The sequence below is a fragment of the Panthera pardus genome, unplaced genomic scaffold, assembly GCF_024362965.1.
Source record: "Panthera pardus isolate Hobbes unplaced genomic scaffold, ASM2436296v1 HiC_scaffold_25, whole genome shotgun sequence".
Classification (NCBI taxonomy): Eukaryota; Metazoa; Chordata; class Mammalia; order Carnivora; family Felidae; genus Panthera; species Panthera pardus.
In genome coordinates, this window is record NW_026526821.1 from 73,461,294 (window position 1) to 73,483,559 (window position 22,266).

At 36.0% G+C, this 22,266-nt stretch overlaps 1 protein-coding gene across 7 annotated transcripts in view; it reads right to left on the reverse strand.

Moving 5' to 3' along the window:
- The window catches only part of CCDC88A (coiled-coil domain containing 88A), a 139,136-nt gene that overhangs the window by 50,148 nt on the left and 66,722 nt on the right, over nucleotides 1–22,266 (reverse strand). For all 7 annotated transcript variants that reach the window (XM_019425061.2, XM_019424998.2, XM_019424929.2 and 4 more), the window contains exons 9-13: nucleotides 9,690–9,771; nucleotides 6,957–7,115; nucleotides 5,364–5,510; nucleotides 4,635–4,779; nucleotides 928–1,112 (exon numbers count right to left, since the gene is read on the reverse strand). In XM_019425061.2, the coding sequence (XP_019280606.1) occupies nucleotides 928–1,112; nucleotides 4,635–4,779; nucleotides 5,364–5,510; nucleotides 6,957–7,115; nucleotides 9,690–9,771 (718 nt within the window). The remainder of the gene's footprint in view (nucleotides 1–927; nucleotides 1,113–4,634; nucleotides 4,780–5,363; nucleotides 5,511–6,956; nucleotides 7,116–9,689; nucleotides 9,772–22,266) is intronic.

A 22,266-nucleotide genomic window follows, 5' to 3' on the forward strand; every position in this document is an offset into this window, starting at 1 on the left:
GACCCCTAAGCAAACCTTTTCCATGACAACCAACATGACAAAAGAGACAATTAGGCATGTACCTCATGACTGAAATAGACTCCTTATGAATATTCTCACTAAAAACTCACTTTGAACTTGATTAAGTCTACAGATAAAATAAGACCCACAGGGAACAAAAGAACTTGCTAAGGGACACAGAGAAAAATCTAGATTGTGGGAAAACTACAAAACAACCTGGTTTCTTCAACAGAAAAATTGCTATGTAAGGAGTAAACTGGGCACCTGAGTGGCTCAGTTGGTTGAGTGTCCAACTTCAACTCAGGTCATGATCTCACTGTTTGTGAGTTGCTGGCAGCCTGTCAGTGCACAGGGCTTCCTATCCTATGTCCACCTCTCTCTGACCCTCCCCTGCTTGCAATGTCCCCAAAATTAAAAAAATTAGAAAAAAGTTAACCTTGCACTAAAAAAGACTTAATAGACACATCAGTAGATTGAATGTACTGATATATTTCAATTCATATTTTAACCAAACGAAAAAAATATCCCAATGACTTGTAAAAAACTGAAATGCTAACCAAACTCTATTAAATTTTTCAATGTGATAAAGTCACTGTTCTTGTTTTTTTAAAATGTCCTTACTTTTTAGAGATATATAATGAGGTATTGGTGAAAGGATACCATGTCTAGGATTTACTTTAAAATCCTACTGGTTGTGAAGAGAGCAAGCAAGGGTAGAAGTAAGAGTGGCTATAAGTTAATAATTGCTAAAGTTGAATGAGTATAGGAGTTAATTCACTTCACATTTATGTATGTTTGAAAATTTCCGTAAGTTAAAATAATATTGAGAATACATTACATTAAAAACTGGAAAATAAATGATCTAACACAGGGTTATTTACACTTTACATATATTCAACATTACATTAAACATTAATTTTTATTTACCTTTTTACTTAGTCTTTGATTTTCTTTTTCAATTTTCAGGATTTTGGAAGTGTTGCCTTCAGCAGAATCCATAGTACTCCGAAGTTCTTCGACAGTTTTTGTCAGACTCTGGTTTTCCATCTCCAACTTCAATAATCTACTTGATGTTAATTCATTCACTTCATGGCCCAAGGATTTTTGTGGTGCTATAATAATGACAAATATTGTCATTGGTAAAAACTATATTTACTCAATACTATTTAAAATAATGAGTGTAAATGCACTACATCACCTGGTCCTTAACTTTATAAAAAATTTATAGAGTTATATAAGATAGACACAATGAAAAAACATAGATAAAAGATGGGTGAATCTTGAGTTTTTAATGTACCCACAAGCATTCTAGAGGAAAAAAGGTACAAAATTTAGACTGAACGGACTACAGTTGCAGTTCCAGTTCCATGAGAAACTGCTTGACAATGCCCAAGCCATTTCAACCACAAAACTCTTAGATTATTTGTACAAAATATGGTTATTGCTCTGTGTGTCTGACAGAGATATCATGTGATTCAAATAAGAAGTATAAAGCATATCCAAGCCACATATCAAAAATTAAAGGAAGACAGTCTAAGGGGAAAAAAAAATCCTAATTTCCTAATCCTGATTCTGAGAAAGGCAAGACAGTATTTACTGGTTACCTTAAAAAAGTCTTTCTCTAAACGAAGAATCTCTGCTAAACTTGAGTGTAAAAATAAACACGTATACCATTTTGCCAAAAAAATTGTATTTCTAAGTCAATTTCAGCATAATTACATTTTTTAACATAAGAAAACCCAGTTTCTGGTTCTATATATGATGTAAGTCCAAAATAACTATTTTTAATAACCCTAAAGCAGATTCATTAAATATTTGATGATATAAAAATTAGGATTTAAAGTGAAATATAATACCTAGAATTCACTTTGAAACCCCAGATTTCAGGAAGGGAAATGGAGAAGTACAGGAAGGCATTCTAGGTCTATCTATTTTTGTGTATGTTTGAAATTCTCTGTCATTTTCTAAAAATTTATTTATTTGGGGAGAGAGAGAGAGAGGAAAAAAACACGAGTTGGGGGGTCAGATAGAAAGGGAGAGAGAGAATCCCACGCAGGCTCTGCATTGTTAGCACAGAGCTCGAAGCAGGGTTTGATCTCATGCTGTGAGATCATGCATGACCTGAGCTGAAATCAAGAGTTGGATGCTCAACCGACTAAGCCACCCAGGTGCCCCAGAAATCCTCCATCATTAAGAAACACACACACACACACACACACACACACACACACACACACACACACCATATCCCCACAAGCACACATTCTTTTCAAAATTAGGTATGATAAAATATCCTCAGACTGTAAACAAAGAAAGCCTCAGTTCTTCTAGCTTTTGTTCCAGTTAGCATATTATTAATCTTTTATTAAAAGCTCGTACAATTGATAGTCACTGACTTTTTTTATTTTTATTAAACTTTTTTTTTAATGTTTTATTTATTTTTGAAGGAGAGAGAGAGAGCATGAATGGAGGAGGAGCAGAGAGAGAGGAAGGCACAGAATCTGAAGCAGGCTCCAGGCTCTAACCTGGTAGCACAGAGCCCAACGCCCCAGACTTTTTACATTCCATTAGTTGTCCAAGTCTTCTTCAGTAAAACTTTGCTTCATGATCTGTTAGATACGATACTCAATATACCTTAGTAATACTTTCAATACTATCATTGTTTCTTCTTTTTTTTTAAGTTTATTTTTATTTATTTTGAGAGAGAGAGAGCAAGCAGGGAAGGGGTGAAGAGAAAAGGACACAGAATCCTAAGCAGGTTCCATACTGTCAGTGCAGAACCCGATGTAGGGCTTGAACTCACAAACTATGAAATCATGACCTGAGCCAGAGTCAAGGGTCGGACGTTTAACCAACTGGGCCACCCAGGTGCCCTATCACTGTATTTCAAAGATGCTTCAGGTCAGACTATAAAGAATTAAAAAGGATGCTTACAAACATTTTTAAAAGTAATCCCTATGCCCAATGTGGGGCTCAAACTCAAGACCAAAAGCTGCATGCTCTATCCACTGAGCTAGCCAGGAGCCCCCTTAGAACACATATTTAACAACATGGAAAAATGCCTACGTTATAATCTTAGGTGAAAAGAAGAACCTGAATTGTATATACAAATTGATCTGATGATGTCTAAAATATCTATCTGTAGAAAAATTCTGGAGGCCATTTTTGAAATGCAAAGGGGTTTCAGAAATTATTAGGAACTTTACTTTCTTCCTTTATATTTTTCCACATTTCACAGTTTTTCTGGAAAGCAATTCTCTTGTATAGTTAAAAAACAAAACAAAACACACCATATTAAAGCAAATATTCAGATCTATGACCCCAGCTAAGATGAACTGCAAAACAACTGTGATGGTGATGATGATGATGATGATGATGACAACAACAACGCTGATAAAAATAATAAACACTCAAATGCCTACCATTTACCAGGTACTCTACTAATGGCTTCATAAGCAGTAACAAATTCAATCTTCACAATAACCATACAAGGTAATACTATTTTATTGTTCCCATATAACTGATGAGGAAACTCTTAACACTGTAATTTTAACTAGCAGTAGAAAACATTTAAGTTTGAATTGTTTTTTAATAACTCAATTTCACAAAAAATACAATAAAAAAGTTCCACAAATATTTTAAGTAATATATCTCAGCAAGTTCACGGTCTGAATATCATCACTTACTGTGTAGTCAATTTACATGGGGGTCCCAGAATTTGAAATTAGGTTCTCATGTGTAAAATTAGGAAAAGCCTAATGGTAAAAAAATATGGTAGGTCATCTGTAGAACTAAGTATCCTATAAATATCAGATTATAAGCTCTCTCAGACCTCGTCTACCTCAGCATCATATCCACAGGGCTGGATATATTTTACACATGGTAGATGCTTAATAAATATCTGGAAGGAAGGAAAGCAGGTGAAATAATCTAATACTAGGTAACTGAGGAATTCTGGAACTAATCTAATTCAAATAAATGTGACCTGGACATAATTTCAATAAAGTAAATCAGTATCAGCATACTGAAGGCTATAACCCAAATAAGGAAAAAAGAACAAAGTTAATTTATCTGAGGGTCTTTCATTATCTCTAGGGTATAACTGGGCTGGACTGGTTGGTAGATATAGTGCTAAAATGGAGAGAGAGTACATATATTGATGAAAATAGCCATAAAGATCCTTAACTTGCTTTCTTCTGGCTATATACTGACCTAAGAACCTTCCCAATATGTTTTGACTTCTTGTTTAGGTTTGTCTATAGTTAAAGAACACACTGACCAGCTAATATGACTTTTCTGTTCTATTTAGTAGATGGCTTTATTTCTCAAAATAAGTTAATAAACTTGGTATCTCAGCTTCCTATGATGTTAATGTGAAACAGTGCCTAAAAAACTGATTAAATCTGTCACTACACTCATAAAGTTGAGTTGTAAGATGTGTAAAGATAAGGACAAGACCCAGGAATGCGGCCATGAACATACTATTCTGTGAACTATCTAGGGAGACATCTGGCCTCTTAGACATCTCCGGCTGGGGAAAATAAAAAATTGTAATAAAATATCCAAAAATGTAAGCATAAATACAACTTCATGCATTCATTTATGCATTTACATTAAAAAAATATCGGGAATACCTTCAGAGAGTTCGCTAGTTCTAGATATTTGTTCCAGCTCCCAGCCAAGATGTAATGATTCATCCATACTTTGTTTCTGTGCCATTTCCAAAGTCATATTTTCTTCCATTAATTCTTCAATCTTTTTTCTATCCATATCACGTTCCTTTTTTATTGTCAGGGAGTAGGAAAAGAAATGAAAGCCAAAAAACAGTACAATTTCAAGCTAAATATGTTCTATTACTTATAACTTTATCAGAAACTGAATAATATAGGATAAATTTTGAGTTCCTTAAAATTTTCAGTTTGAAGGCAATAATCAGTTATCATTCTTAATACTAGTCATTATATTGATCAGGTCTTTGATATCCTTTTAAAGTGATCCTTGGGAACACTGAAAACTTTTCTTCATATATTTTAATATATTTACTGGTATAATAAATGATATCTGACCTAATACTAAATTTTAGCAAATTGTTTTCCTTCTATATTTTAAAGGCATGTTTACACAACAACTTATTAGGGTGTTTTCAAAGGAGAAGACAAAATTAATAACTAATATGTCTAACAAAAGCAGAAATTTGTACTACTCCTGTTTTTATACAGAATTGGAAGCTTCTAATTTACTTAGCTACCTCTTCTCTGTTAAAGCCACAGGAGCTAGCTAGCCATTGTTGTCATTTTGGGGAAATCAGATCAATCTGAGATTTCCTTGGAGGCCACGCAACTGATCAACCTTACATTACTTACCATTTCCATATCATGCAGTTTAGCTTTCAGTTGTAAATTCTCTTTTTCTAATTCATGTAATTTATCAGAACGAGCTCTAGTTCCTTCTAATTGATCTTCCAACATGGTTTTTGTTTCTAATAAAACTTGATTATCTTCTTTTAATTCCTATAAAAATTTCAAATAGGCTTTATCACAAATATGTTAGTATCTGTTAATTTTTCAAAGCTCTAAAACATAAATTCTTTATTGTAAGGTAAGACATTAAGCTGTCTCTATCAACAGTTCTTTATGCAAGAGTAAAAGCTACTGAAAATAGAGATACAGTTAATGTTTTCCTGGTTTCATCTTTTCCCTCAGAATTTATTACGCTATTGCTATTATGCAAACGTAATACTCAATACTTATGCTAGGATGAGTAACACAACTACAATTCACATAAAATTGTCAGGGTACATTTAAATTCCTTTAGTCACAAGGATAAGGAACTAAGTATAAGTAGTCTCTCTGATATTTAAGACACAAACAAATAGCCATAGAATCAGGGCTTAATTTTTTTGCTGAAATAGATTTAAAGATTTCTCTCTACTTAAACTGTAACTTGAAAGTAAAGGGCTTGGGTTTTTGAGTAAAATACCAAGACCTGTGCTAAGACTCACACAGACCATAAACTAAGGCTCTATTAATAAATATTTTACATAAACATCTTGAGAAAACGCTTAAAATCCATACATATGTTTTGAAGACGTGTTCACAAATCCATCTTGCTGAACTATATGCTAGTGGTTTATAAACTAAAGTCAAAAGAAAGTATATTAAAACAGTGGCATTTATAAGGATCTCTTAACAGTGCCATGCATATATTTTTTCAATAAACGGCAAAGAATTAATAGGCACCTTATCTTTGCTATCTACTGGGTCTATTTTCTGGTAACTTTCAGGCTAAAATGTTCTAACTACTTTCTGTTGTAATGTTCTCACTTCTTGATTTTGCATACTCCTTCCTTCTTATCACCATACTGAAACTGATAAAACTCTCCTCTGTTTGAAGAAATGAAGAAGTTAACTCGGAAAGAAAAACAGAATGTAGAAGCAAGTACTGTCAAATTCTTGCTGTCAAACTCAACTTCATGCAACACTGAACTGCAACCATTAAGTAAGAAAAATTGTCTTTTTCTACACACACACACACAAATACACCCACACACATATTATTAGGGGAGAGATTGAGAGAGTGCCTTCATTAATCCTAGTTTAGCATTCTGAGTTGAACAGTGATCAGAAACATGCTTTGCTTTAGCTTCTAGAAACAAATTTGAAATTAGAAGTATATACTTTATTTTGACTTTGAGGGAAGGACTTCAAGTCTTTCCTACCTATAAGACTAAATAAAAGAATGAAAGAACTTGAAACAGTTCAATAAAATTAATAATGTCCAGAGATCCCTTTTTACAAGTATAAGTAATATGCTGATCTACCACCATAAGATAAGCACCGACAGGTATTTACAGTTTGTTCAACATTTCAAAAGTTCCTTAAGTTTATTACATGCAGTTTGAAAAAACTTAACTTTTAAACAAAATAATTGTGAATGGTTTAAATTATGCAACATACCTCAACTCTTGCCTTATAAAATTCAATATCATGTAGTCTTTCTTTGTATCTGCTGACTTCACTTTCAAGCTTATCCACTCTGATTGCCTTCTCCCGAAGTGCATCTAATTCATCTCGGTACATTCTAGCGGAACGAGCATCCGAAAGCAAATTCATGTTCTAAATATAAACAATTAATATTTTAAATATTATTTTCTATTTTCAAATTGATAATCTCTGGTTGCACAATTCAATGAATTTAAAAAACAAACCCAACGAATTGTATGATTTAAAAGTGTGAATTTTAAAAGAAGCTGTTGATGAGGGCCAGTATTGACCAATGCTATACCTTGGCCAGAGGCTGCACTGTCACCCTGGCTGGGCAACTTCGACAAGGCCACTTCTGATGGCATTTCCAAGACCTACAGCTATGTCACCCTGAACTCTGGAAAGAAACTGTGTTCATCAAGTTTCCCTATCAGGAATTCACTGACCATTTTGTGAAGACCCACATCAGAGTCTCCATGCAGAGGACCAAAGCTCCAGCTGTGGCCACCACATAGTTTTATACAAGAAAAATACAGTGAGTTAAAACCTGTTAAAAAATGTATATATATAAAATAAAATGGGATGGGGAGATATATGAGGTCTTTTTTTTAAAAATCAAGAATATAAATTATTTTAAAATATATATTCATATGCAAATAAAAACACACCTACATATAAATTTTTATGTAATGATTATTTAGGTATGTAAAAAATATCAGGATATTTCAAATAAGTTAACCTCTAGTTAACATAACCTTTGCAATTAATTTAAGGTGTAAAAGTTAACTTTAAAATACAGGATAATGAAAATAGAGAAGAGGCAAACAGTATTACTAAAGTTGGTCGTTAGTTACTTTAGAGAAATTACGTTTCCATCCAGATGTATTATAATATACCAAAATTCTGCTGAGTTTTTCAAAACTTCCAAGTGAATGATTAGTTGCATATGATTAGTGTTTATCTTAATAACATTTAAGACAAGTATTAAAATTCAATATTTAATAGCTCTCTCGTAATCTTTTAAAACAAGTTATCAAAGTATGATCCAGAGATATCTGTGGGGCCCTGAAAGGGTTTCATGTTCATGAGGTCAAAACCATTTTCATAATAACACCAAACCATTATTTGCTTTTTTCACTGTCATTCTCTCATGAGGGCAGAGTGGAGTTTTCCAGAGGCTACATGGCATGTGATAATACACCGAACGCAAAACAGATACGAGAATTTAGTAGTTTTTAGTTAAGCCAGGCATTAAAGAGATTTGCAAAAATGATTAAAAAAAAAAAGACTTGCAAAAATGTAAGAGTACCAACATTCTTTTTTTTTGTTGTTTTGTTTTGGAAAATAATGGTTATAAGCATGTAATTTTTATGTTAACATGGAATAATTATTTTTAAATAAACATTTTTCAAATTCTAAGTTTTAATTTCAAATATAGAAAATAGATATAATCTACATCAAACAATCCTCATTAATTTTTAATAGGAGAAAAGAGCCTTGAGACCAAAAGACTGAGAACCACTCACTGTTTTACAGTAAGCACACATACAAAAACCCATACTATTAAGAAACAGAATAGCAGCCACAGCATATCTAGAAATGAAGATTTTGATTCCCATCTCATTCATCTAGAAAGGTCCAAGTTTATGATTCTGCAAGTGGAGTATTCCCTGAATTAAAAATAGCAAGTTAGGGGAAATATTGACCAATGCTATACCTTGGCCAGAGGCTGCACTGTCACCCTGGCTGGGCAACTTCGACAAGGCCACTTCTGATGGCATTTCCAAGACCTACAGCTATGTCACCCTGAACTCTGGAAAGAAACTGTGTTCATCAAGTTTCCCTATCAGGAATAATTATCAGGAGAAGAAATAATTATCTAGCTTCACCATAATCCTTATCATTTACGGGTAAAAGAAGACATTGTGCACTACCACCAAATAAAAATGAAACAAAACAAACATTTAAAAAAGTGAATTTTGTTTAAGTTTATTTATTTATTTTGAGAGAGAGAGAGAAAGAGAGGGAGAAAGAGGGACAGTGCGAGTGGGAGGGGACAGAGAGAGAGAGAGAGAGAGAGAAAGAGAATCCCAAGCAGGCTTCACAGTTAGTGCAGAGCCTGACACTGGGCTCAAACTCACAAACCATGAGATCACGACCTGAGTTGAAATCAAGAGTCAGACACTTAAATGACTAAGCGACCCAGGTGCACCCCCCCAACCCCAAAATGAAGTCTTAAACAATCTTGCTTCGAGATGAAAAAAACCACAAAGCTTTAGTAAAATAAAAATAATTTTTAAAAGGTAAAAAAATTAAAAAGCACTGTGTCATATATAAATTACCATAACTATCAGAGAGACCAGAGACCTAGGGAGATACACATAAAGCAGCATAGTTTACAGTAGGGTTATTCTAGCTTCCAAGCCCACACAAACAACATACATAAAAAAGAGAAACTTGGAACTACCTGAATCCTAAGAGTTTCTTCTGAATTCTAGCAAAGTATGAGCAGCACTGATAAAGAAAAAGCAAAGTCCAAAGACTATGAATTCCAGTTTTGGGATTTTAGAACAGAAAAACACTGAAAAATCATCTTTAAGCCTCAGTGACCTCATAAAACATTAAGATAAAGGCTATAAATTATAAGGAGTAAAATCAATTTCTAATTACATACTGGTCCTATATAATAAAGTTTCTGGTACAAACCTCTTGTTGCAGCCTTTTTAGTTCTATTTCCATTTGCTCAAGTTCTTGTTTACAGTCCAACAACTGTTCAGTCTTTTCCTCCCTTAAATGAAAAAATTGTCAATTAAATAATCAGTTTAATGTTTTTGAAAACTGTGATCATCATCTGCATCAATACAAATATATTATCATTACTAAATATCTAGTTGAAAACCGAATTAGCCATATGCTAACAGAGGGGAAAAAGACAAAGAAATGGATATTAAGAATGTGTATGATTTGATGTCATCAATCAGACTCCCCTTTAAAGTTCCCCAAAGGCTAATCTTGATGACTGACATCCTCATAGTTTATAAGGTAGTTTCTCTCTCTTCATCTTTCTTCCCATCCCCCATTCTCACTCTCCTTTTTGTCTTTCTCACTCATCAAAGACAAATACACTGGAAGAGTTTTTAAGCAAGGCACTACTATGTGGGTCTGAGTCATATATATATAAAATATTATGCAGGGGAGGAGCAGAGGGAGAGGGAGACACAGAATCCAAAGCAGGCTCCAGGCTCCCAGCTATCAGCACAGAGCCCGACACGGGGCTTGAACCCACATAGTGTGAGATCATGACCTGAGCCAAAGTCGGATGCTTACCTGACTAAGCCACCCAAGTGCCCTGGGGGGGGGGGGGGGGGGGTCTGAGTCTTAAAAGGATCTCCAACTATTTTCAATATTTACTGTGGCCTAAAGGGAAAGTACACACTGCCACACAAATACCTAAAATATTTATGTCCCTATTGGTTTCTTCCCTGTAGTCTATAAACATCTTCCAATTTCTATTCTTTTCCTTCTCTTTATACTACTTTACTTCCCTCATTTCCTATCTCCCTTTCAGAGCCAAGCTGCTCAAACTCAAGTTTCCATTCACTAACTCTACTTTTCCACCTTCTGTTCTTTAATTAAAAAAGGTAAAGCATTCACTGCACAATCTGTTGCTGACCTCTCATAATACCTGTACTTTTTTGAGAACCATAATTTTTAATTGAGAAACAGTCCCTTTGTGGACTCCATTTTCATTGTAATGAATAATGTTTTGGTAAGTAAACTCATTATGCATAAGATACTGTATGTTTAGGGGGACCTAGCTGGCTCAGTCCAAAGAGCATGTGACTCTTGAACTCAGGGTCATGAATTTGAGCCCCATGTTGGGTGTAGATTACTTAAAAGGGAAAAAAAAAAGCCAAAAAACCACAAAGAAAACCTCGTATATGTTTCAGGACAGATTTCTTTTTTTTTTTTTTTTTTTAATTTTTTTTTTTTAACGTTTATTTATTTTTGAGACAGAGAGAGACAGAGCATGAACGGGGGAGGAGCAGAGAGAGAGGGAGACACAGAATTGGAAGCAGGCTCCAGGCTCTGGGCCATCAGCCCAGAGCCCGACGCTGGGCTCGAACTCACGGACTGTGAGATCGTGACCTGAGCTGAAGTCAGACGCGTAACCGACTGAGCCACCCAGGCGCCCCATAGATTTCTAAAAGTACATTACATGTTTAAAGGTTGCTGATGTGTACTGTCAACATCCCTGCAGAAAGGTCATTACCAATTTATAATGCAAGCATCAGAGGATAAAACTGCCTACATGAGAAACAAGTTAACAATTGAAAATTTTTGAGTTATTATTCTAATTTGCATTTATTTGAATACTAGGACAGCCTGGAAGAAATGGATAAATTCTTGGAAATATATAAACTACCAAAACTGAAACAGGAGAAACAAAAAACTTGAACCAAGTAACAGCCAGCAAAGAAGTTGAATCAGTAATCAAAATCTCCCAACAAATGAAAGTCCAGGGCCAGATGGCTTCAGAGGTAAATCTACCAAGCATTAAAAAAAATGTTTTTAAGTTTGTTTATTTATTTTTGAGAGAGAGACAGAGAGACAGAGAATGAGCGCAGGAAAGGGGCAGAGAGAGAGGGAGACAGAGAATCCCCATGTGGGGCTCCAATTCACAAACTGTGAGATCACGACCTGAGCTGAAATCAAGAGCTGGACACTTAACCAACTGAGCCACCCAGGTACCCCAAATCTACCAAACATTTAAAAAAGAGTTAATACTTGTTCTTAAAACTATTCAAAAAAATAGAAAAGGAAGGAAATCTTCCAAATTCATTCTATGAGGGTAGAATAAAGAATAAAGAATCCACTAAAAAACAAATAGTGAATCCACTAAAAGATAAAGAATCCACTAAAAACAGAACTATACGCCAGTATCCCTGACAAACATGGAAGCAAAAACGGTCAATAAAATACTAGCAAACTAAATCCAACAATACATTAAAAGAGTCATTCACCACAATTAAGTGGGATTTATTCCTGGGTTGCAAAGGTGGTTCAATATTCACAAATCAATGTGATACACATTAATGAAAGAAAGGATAAAAACTATATGACCATTCTAAATACATGCAGAAAAAGCATTTGACAAAGTACAAATCCATTCACGATAAAACCCTCAACAACGTAGAGTCAGACGGATCATACCTGAACATAATAAAGGCCACATGTGAGTAACCCAGTGAATATCATGCTCAAGGGGAAAAAGAGAGCTTTTCCCCTAAGGTCAGGAACAAGGTTAGGAACAAGACAGGGACTCTCACCACTGTTGTATGACATAGTACTGGAAGTTCTAACCACTGTTAACCATTGTTCTAACCAGCAATCAGACAACAAAGAGCAATAAAAGGCATCCATACAGGCAAGGAAGAAGTAAAACTTTACTATTTGCAGATGACATGATACTCTACAAAGAAAACTCGAAAGATTCCACCAAAAAACCTGCTAGAAATTATACATGAATTCAGTAAAGTCACAGGATACAAAATGAACATACAGACTATCTGTTGCCATTTCTATACAAAAATAATGAAGTAGCAGAAAGAGAAATTAAGGAATCAGTCCCATTTACAAAAGCACCAAAATATTAAGAAACCTACGAATAAACCTAATCAAAGAGGTGAAAGACTTCTGTTCTGAAAACTATATAACACTGATGAAATAAATTAAAGGGGACACAAAGAAATGGAGAAACATTCTATGCACACGGATTGGAAGAACAAATACTATTAAAATGTCTATAATACCCAAAGCAATCTACATATTTGATGCAATCCCTACCAAAATACTAACAGCATTTTTCACACAAGTAGAACAAACAATCCTCAAATTTGCATGGAATCAGAAAAGACCTTGAATAGCCAAAGCAACATTGAAAAAGAAAAGCAAAAATGGAGGCATCAAAATTCCAGACTTAAAGTTATGAACAAAGGATCAAAAGGTATAGTACTAGCACAAAAACTGATGCATAGATCAAGGGAACAGGACAGAAAAACGCAGAAGTGAACCCACAACTATAAAGTCAATTGATCTTCAACAAAGCAGCGAAGAATATCCAATGGGAAAAAGACAGTCTCTCCAACAAATGGTGTTGAAAAACTGGACAGCAACATGCAAAAGAATGAAACCGGACCACTGTCTTACACAAACACAAAAATAAATTAAAAATGGATTAAAGACCTAACTGTGAGACCTCAAACCATAAAAAATCCTAGAGGAAAACACAGGCAGTGACCTCTTTGACATTGGCTGTAACAACTTCTAGATATGTCTCCTGAGGCAAGAGAAACAAAAGCAAAAATCAATTATTGGGACTTCACCAAAATAAAAAGCTTCTGCACAGCAAAGGAAACAATCAACAAAACTAAAAGGCAAACCTATGGAATGGGAGAAGACATTTGTAAATGATCTATCTGATAAAGGGTTAGTACCCAAACTACATAAAACTTGTAAAACTCAACACCCAAGAAATGAACCATCCAATTAAAAAATGGGTAGAAGACATGAACATTTTTCCAAAGATGACATACTGACACATGAAGAGATGCTCAACACCACTCATCATCAGGGAAAAACAAATCAAAACTACAATGAGATATCACCACACACCTGTCAGGAAGGCTAAAATCAAAAGCACAAACAACAACAGCAAGGATGTGGAGAAAGGGGAACCCTCGTGCACTGCTGGTGGGAATGCAAACTGGTGTAGCCATTCTGGAAGACAGTATAGAGGTTCCTCAAAAACTTAAAAATAGATGGGATGCCTGGGTGGCTCAGTCAGTTGAGCATCCAACTCTTGATTTCTGCCCAGGTCATGATCCCAGGGTTGTGGGACTGAGCCTCGCATCAGGCTTGTGGAGCCTGCTTAAGATTTTCTCTCGGGCGACTGGGTGGATCAGTTGGTTAAGCGTCTGACTTTGGCCCAGGTCATGAACTCATGGTTTGTGAGCTCAAGCCCTGCATTGGGCTCTGTGCTAACATCTCAGAGCCTGGAGATGGCTGCAGATTCTGTGTTTTCCTCTCTCTGCTCCTCCCCATTAGCACTGTCTCTCTCTCTCTATCAAAAATAAATAAACATTAAAAAAGAAAATTAAAAAACTCTCTCCCTGGCTTGGCTTGTGCTGTCTCTAAAAAAAATTAAAAAGTTAAAAGCAGAACTACACTACCAGTCAGCAATTGCACTACTAGGTATTTATCCAAAGAATACACAAATACTAATTCAAAGGGACACAAGCACCCCAATGTTTATAGCAGCTTATCTATAATAGTCAAACTACGGAAACAGCCCAAATGTCCGTGGAGAAAGAAGACATGGTACATACATATACAATGGAGTAACACTCAGCCACCCAAAAGAATGAAATCTTGCCATTTGCAACAATGTGGATGGAGCTAGAGAGTATTATGTTAAGTGAAAGAAGTCAGAGACAAATACCGTATGATTTTACTCATAGGTGAAATTTCAGAAACAAATGAGCAAAGAGGGGAAAAAAAAGAGAGAGGCAAACCAAGAAACAGATTCTTTTTTCTTTTTAATTTAAAAACAAGTTTTATTTTTAACATTTATTTTTGAGAGAAAGAGACAGAGCGCGAGCAGGAGAGGGACAGATCGAGAGGGAGGCACAGAATCCAAAGCAGGCTTCAGGCTCCTGAGCTGTCAGCACAGAGCCCAATGCGGGGCTCGAACTCGTAAGTGGTGAGATCATGACCTGAGCTGAAGTCGGATGCTTAACTGACTGAGCCACCCAGGCGCCCCAAAAGATTCCTAACTATACAGCATAAAGTGATGTTTACCAGAGGGAAGGTGGGTGGGGACATGGGTGAAATAGGGGATGGGGATTAAGGAGTACACTTCTTGTGATGAGCACCGGATGATGTATGCAAGTGCTGAATTACTATATTGTACACCTGAAACTCATATAACACTGTATATTAACTAACTGGAATTAAAATAAAAACTTTTTAAAAAGCTATTAACTTCTACCATTTTTTTAAATATGCATTTTTTTTTTTTTAACGTTTATTCATTTTTGAGACAGAGAGAGACAGAGCATGAACAGGGGAGGGGCAGAGAGAGAGGGAGACACAGAATCTGAAACAGGCTCCAGGCTCTGAGCTGTCAGCACAGAGCCCGACGCGGGGCTCGAACTCACAGACCGCGAGATCGTGACCTGAGCCGAAGTCGGCCGCCTAACCGACTGAGCCACCCAGGCGCCCCAAAAGATTCCTAACTATACAGCATAAAGTGATGTTTACCAGAGGGAAGGTGGGTGGGGACATGGGTGAAATAGGGGATGGGGATTAAGGAGTACACTTCTTGTGATGAGCACCGGATGATGTATGCAAGTGCTGAATTACTATATTGTACACCTGAAACTCATATAACACTGTATATTAACTAACTGGAATTAAAATAAAAACTTTTTAAAAAGCTATTAACTTCTACCATTTTTTTAAATATGCATTTTTGAGAGAGAGAGAAAGCGTACAAATAGGGGAGGGACAGAAAGAGGGGGAGACAGAGGTTCAGACACCAGCTCTGTGCTGATAGCAGAGCGCCTGAGGCAGGGCTCGAAATAACGAACTGAATCCTGAGACTGTGACCTGAGCCAAAGCTGGACACTTAACTGACTGTGCCACCCAGGCGCCCCTACCTTTTATGATTTATAAGATATTTATAAATATTTCTATATAGTTGCTGAATGCTTTTTTAAAAAATTAAAAACAAACTTTATTTTTATTATGGTAGCATATTTTTTACATAAAATTGCAATTTTAGTCATTTTAAGTGAAAATTTAGTGGCACTGGACCCACAAACGTATGGCCAACTAATCTGCCAAAGCAGGAAAGAATATCCAATGGAATAAAGACAGTCTCTTCAGCAAGTGGTGCTGGGAAAACTGGACAGCGACATGCAGAAGAATGAACCTGGACTACTTTCTTACACCATACACAAAAATAAACTCAAAATGGATGAAAGACCTCAATGTAAGACAGGAAGCCATCAAAATCCTCGAGGAGAAAACAGGGAAAAACCTCTCTGATCTTGGCCGTAGCAACTTCTTACTCAACATGTCTCCGGAGGCAAGGGAAACTAAAGCAAAAATGAACTACTGGGACCTCATCAAAATAAAAAGCTTCTGCACAGCGAAGGAAACAATCAGCAAAACTAAAAGGCAACCGACAGAATGGGAGAAGATATTTGCAAATGACATATCAGATAAAGGGTTAGTATCGAAAATCTATAAAGAACTTATTAAACTCAACACCCAAAAAATAAATAATCCAGTGAAGAAATGGGCAAAAGACATGAATAAACACTTCTCCAAAGAAGACACCCAGATGGCCAACCGACACTTAAAAAATGCTCAACATCACTCATCATCAGGGAAATACAATCAAAACCACAATGAGATACCACCTCACACCTGTCAGAATGGCTAACACTAACAACTCAGGCAACAACAGATGTATGCGAGGATGCGGAGTAGAGGATCTCTTTTGCATCGTTGGTGGGAATGTAAGCTGGTGCAACCACTCTGGAAAATAGTATGGAGGTTCCTCAAAAAACTAAAAATAGAACTACCCTACGACCCAGCAATTGCACTACTGGCATTTATCCAAGGGATACAGGTGTGCTGTTTCGAAAGGGCACATGCACCCCAATGTTTACAGCAGCACTATCAACAATAGCCAAAGTATGGAAAGAGCCCAAACATCCATCGATGGATGAAATGATAAAGAAGATGTGGTATATATATACAATGGAGGATTACTCGGCAATCAAAAAGAAGGAAATCTTGCCATTTGCAACTATGTGGATGGAACTGGAGGATATTATGCTAAGTGAAATTAGTCAGAGAAAGGCAAAAATCATATGACTTCACTCGTATGAGGACTTTAAGAGACAAAAGAGATGAACTTAAGGGAAGGGAAACAAAAATAATATAAAAACAGGGCGGGGGACAAAACGGAAGAGACTCATAAAAAGGGAGAACAAACTGCAGGTTACTAGAGGGGTTGTGGGAGGGGGGATGGGATAAATCGGTAAGGGGCACTAAGGAATCTATCTATTCCTGAAATCATTGTTGCACTAATTTGGATGTAAATTAAAAAAATAAAAACAAGTTAAAAAAAAAAAAGAAAATTTAGTGGCACTAATTACATTTACAATGTTATTAAATAAACTATCACTACAACCTGTTCCCTAATCTTTTTCATCACCCCAAACAATTCTGTTTTCATTAAGCAGTAAGTCTCCAATTCTGCCATACCCCTAGCAACTCCCTAATATACCAGTCTCCTAATTTGCCTATTAAAGATTTTAAGTGGAATCATACAACATTTGTCCTTTGTATATAGCTTACCTCACTTAGCAAACTGTTTTCAGGACTCATTCATGCTATAGCAGGTAGTAGAATTTCATCATTTTTATGTCTGAAAATATTCCATTGTATACTAACAGCACATTTTGTTTATTTAACAATCTGTTCATGGACACTTCAGTTGGTGCCATCTTTTGGCTATTGGGAGTAATGCTCCAATGAACAATGGCATACAAATACCTGTTTTGAGTCTGTTTTCAATTTTGGAGGAATATATTTAGATGTGGAATTGCTAGGTCATATAAAAATTCTTTGTTTAACTCTTTGAAGGATATTTAAATGCTTTTAATTTTATTTTTTTCTGGATGTTTACATATTTAGCATCTTTTATACAAATAGAGGAACCACTTCTTTTATAAATACTTCTTATGCTCTTGCAAAGCTCCTCACCATCTAGAGAACAAATACATACTCATTTGTATTTCTTTCTGATTCTTTCACCATTATTTCATTTTTTACATTTAACTCTTTAATCTATCTGAAGTTCACTTTGATGTATGTGAAGTATGAATTTAAATAATTTTTCCAGAACAGTTATCCATGAGTTCCAGCCTCATTAAGAAATAATTCCTTTTTGGGGCGCCTGGGTGGCTCGGTCGGTTAAGCATCCGACTTCGGCTCAGGTCATGATCTCATGGTCCGTGAGTTCGAGCCCCGCGTTGGGCTCTATGCTGACCACTCAGAGCCTGGAGCCTGTTTCAGATTCTGTGTCTCCCTCTCTCTCTCTGCCCCTCCCCTGTTCATGCTCTGTCTCTCTCTGTCTCAAAAATAAATGAACGTTTTAAAAAAAAAATAATAATTCCTTTTTGCACCCAGTTGCCCATTCTATCCCCAACAACAAGGCTTCCATTTACACCTCCCTACTAATACTGTTTTTCAGTAGAGTCAGTTACCTCCTTAGTGATGAATCCAATGGATTATTTTTGGATCTTTTACAAGAAGTCAATACAATTAACTCAGTTCTTCTTGACACCCTCTCTCCTTTGGCTTCCACAACTTCACACTATAAGGTTCTCTACTCCTCCTCTATATATTAATTCTCTGACCTTTTTGCTGATTTCATGTGGTGTGCCCATCTTTTGGCTAACAATTATCAAGCTCTTACTATCTGTGTCAGGCACATTTCTAAGCACTTTTCACTTTGCCAAGCACTCAATCCTCACATAAGTCTCTAAAAAAAGTACCAATGATATCAGCTTAAATTTACTGGTCACTTTAGATACTTACCACACACAACAACACTACAGTAGGCACAATTATTATTTCTACTTAATGGGCTAGCAAACTGAGAGCCTTAGATCAAGTAAGTTGGCAATGGTCACTCAGTGAAGGAGTGTGTTGAGCCAGGATTCACACTCAGGCAGTATGCCTCCGAAATTCATTTTTTTTCAATATGAACATTCACCAAGAGTCAACCACTAGACTTAGATTAAAAAAAAAGTCAACTACTAGGCTAGCATCTCTTCATTAAAACATAAAACTGATGTTATTCTCCTATTCAAAAAAATCTTCCACTGATCCCCACTGTTTAAAGTCCAACCTTCTGAGTACTGCATACATGACCTTCCACGTATCTACACCTTCATTTTCAACTTAATTTCTTGTAATGCTTGTCCTTATAGCCTACTGAACTTGTTGCAGTTCCTTTTTAAAATACCCAATAAATGCCTAGGTTGAAATGTAATTATCTCTATGAAATCTTCTTGACACACCTCCCATTTCTCTTCTAAGTCAGAAATGACCAAAACTCCTATGGTTTCAACTGCAAGCTATACTGACTTCTAATACACTTCCAGGGGTTCACATTATTTCATCCATCCACTTAAAAGTTTATCTCACAACTCAATTTTAAAATGGGCAAAGGATCTGAAAAGACATTTCTCCAAAGAGGATATACAAATGTCCAATAGCACATGAAAAGATACTCTCAACATCTTTAGTCATCAGGGAAATGCAAGTCAAAACCACAATGAGGTATCCCTCCATACCCACTAGAATGCCTATAATCAAAAAGGTATATAATAAGAAGTATTGTTGATGTTATGGAGAAACTGAAGCCCTCATACATTGCTGGTGGGAATGTAAAAATGTGTGCCAAATAATTTGACAGTTACTCAAAAGGTTAAACACAGAGCTACCATATGGCCCATCATTTCCATTCTTCAGTATATATCCAAGAAAACTGAAAACATATGCCCACATAAAAATGTTCACCATGAATGTTCTTAGGAGCATTATTCATAATAGTCAAAAAGTGGAAACATTCCAATTATCTATCGACTCATAAAGGGGTAACCAAAAGGTGGTATATCCATATAATGGATTATTATTGTAAAAAGGAATGACATAATGATACATGCTACAACATGGATGAACCTTGACAACATTATGCTAAGTGAAAGAGGCCAGACACAAAAGGCCATATCCATTTTAATGGATGTCCAGAATGAGTAAATCCAGGGAAACACAAAATATATTAAAGGTTCCCAAGAGCCAAGGGCAAAGAGGAATAAGGAATGACTGCTAATGGGAATGGGGTTTCTTTGGGGTTGATGAAAGTATCTTAAAATTAGATACTATGTGATGGTTGCACAACTCTATGAATATACTAAAAACCACTGAATTACATTTTTAAAGGATGAATTTTCTGATACATAAATTACCTCAATAAAGCTGTTATTTAAAAAAGAGTTAATATTTCCCTGATGAGGAGTGACGTTGAGCATTTTTCATGTGCCTGTTGGCCATCTGGATGTCTTCTTTAGAGAAGTGTCTATTCATGTCTTCTGCCCATTTCTTCACTGGATCATTTGTTTTTCAAGTGTGGAGTTTGGTGAGTTCTTTACAGATTTTGGATACTAGCCCTTTGTCCGATATGTCATTTGCAAATATCTTTTCCCATTCCGTCGGTTGTCTTTTAGTTTTGTTGATTGTTTCCTTTGCAGTGCAGAAGCTTTTTATCTTCATGAGTTCCCAATAGTTCATTTTTGCTTTTAATTCCCTTGCCTTTGGGGATGTGTCAAGTATGAAATTGCTGCGGCTGAGGTCAGAGAGGCTTTTTCCTGCTTTCTCCTCTAGGGTTTTGGTGGTTTCCTGTCTCACATTCAGGTCCTTTACCCATTTTGAGATTATTTTTGTGAATGGTGTAAGAAAGTGGTCTAGTTTCATTCTTCTGCATGTTGCTGTCCAGTTCTCCCAGCACCATTTGTTAAAGAGACTGCCTTTTTTTCCATTGGATTTTCTTTCCCGCTTTGTCAAAGATTAGTTGGCCATACTTTTGTGGGTCCAATTCTGGAGTCACTCCTCATCAGGGAAATAAAAATCAAAACCACACCCAGATATCACCTCACACCAGTCAGGGTGGCTAAAATGAACAAATCAGGAGACTATAGATACTGGAGAGGATGTGGAGAAATGGGAACCCTCTTGCATTGTTGGTGGGAATGCAAACTGGTGCAGCCGCTCTGGAAAATAGTGTGGAGGTTCCTCAAAAAATTAAAAATAGATCTATCCTATGACCCAGCAATGCACTGCTAGGAACTTACCCAAGGGATACAGGAGTGCTGAGGCATAGGGGCACTTGTACCCCAATGTTTATAGCAGCACTTTCAACAATAGCCAAATTATAAAAAGAGCCTAAATGTCCATCAACTGATGAATGGATAATGAAATTGTGGTTTATATATACAATGGAATATTACTTGGCAATGAGAAAGAATGAAATATGACCTTTTGTAGCAACATGGATGTAGCTGGAGAGTGTTATGCTAAGTGAAATAAGTCATACAGAGAAAGACAGATACCATATGTTTTCACTCTTATGTGGATCCTGAGAAACTTAACAGAAGACCATGGGGGAGGGGAAGGGGGAAAAAAAGTTAGAGAGGGAGGGAGGCAAACCATAAGTGAATCTTAAAAAATGAGAATAAACTGAGGGTTGATGGGGGGTGGGAGGGAGGGGAAAGTGGGTGATGGTCACTGAGGGCACCTACTGGGATGAGCACTGGGTGTTGTATGGAAACCAATTTGACAATAAATTTCATATTAAAAAAAATAAAGGTAGGTAATTATGGGAAAAAAAAGAGTTATTAATTTGTATGAGAGAAAAACTCTGAAAATATGGGATCCATGGAAACAGAGAGAACTATTTTTTTGTTTGTTTGTTTCAGTACAATTTTATTTATAAATGCAAGCAGTGGGAGGGAGGTGGCAGGTCTGGTGCACACACTGTAGTTTCTTGACTGCTACTCTAGTAGTGGGCCATATTCTCGACTTTGTTCAAATCTAACTTGCTGTAGTGTGATGACCTGACCAAATTTAGCTTGGAAGCTTAACTTCTTACAATGCAATCAATATACAATGGAGGATAATGCATAATAGTATCTATATTAATCATGGTCTGTAGCAAACATGTTTTTTGCTAGGCTGACACAGAGAGAATTATTAAAGGAAGTCTTTGATAGGGTATTAACTACTACATAAAAGTGAAATTTATAAGGAATTACTTCTTCCATCCAAATTGCAAATTATATTTTTTACTCTGCATGTTAATAAACCAAAAGCAATTATAGTATAATGTACCACCTGTAAGTAATATTCTATTAGTTAATTTGCATGTTCTCATTACAATTATTTATTTCCATTAGGTAGAAGGCAACCTAAACTATTTTTATCCACCATGATTTCCATGCTTCATTACTTCAGTAAAGATCTATCCCAACAAAAAGACTTAGAACAAATGTTAATAAAAGATATCTGTGAAGGAACACATTTTCAAAGGACAAAAGATGGTATTTGATGAAATGCTAGTTATTGGGAATATCTGCTGTAT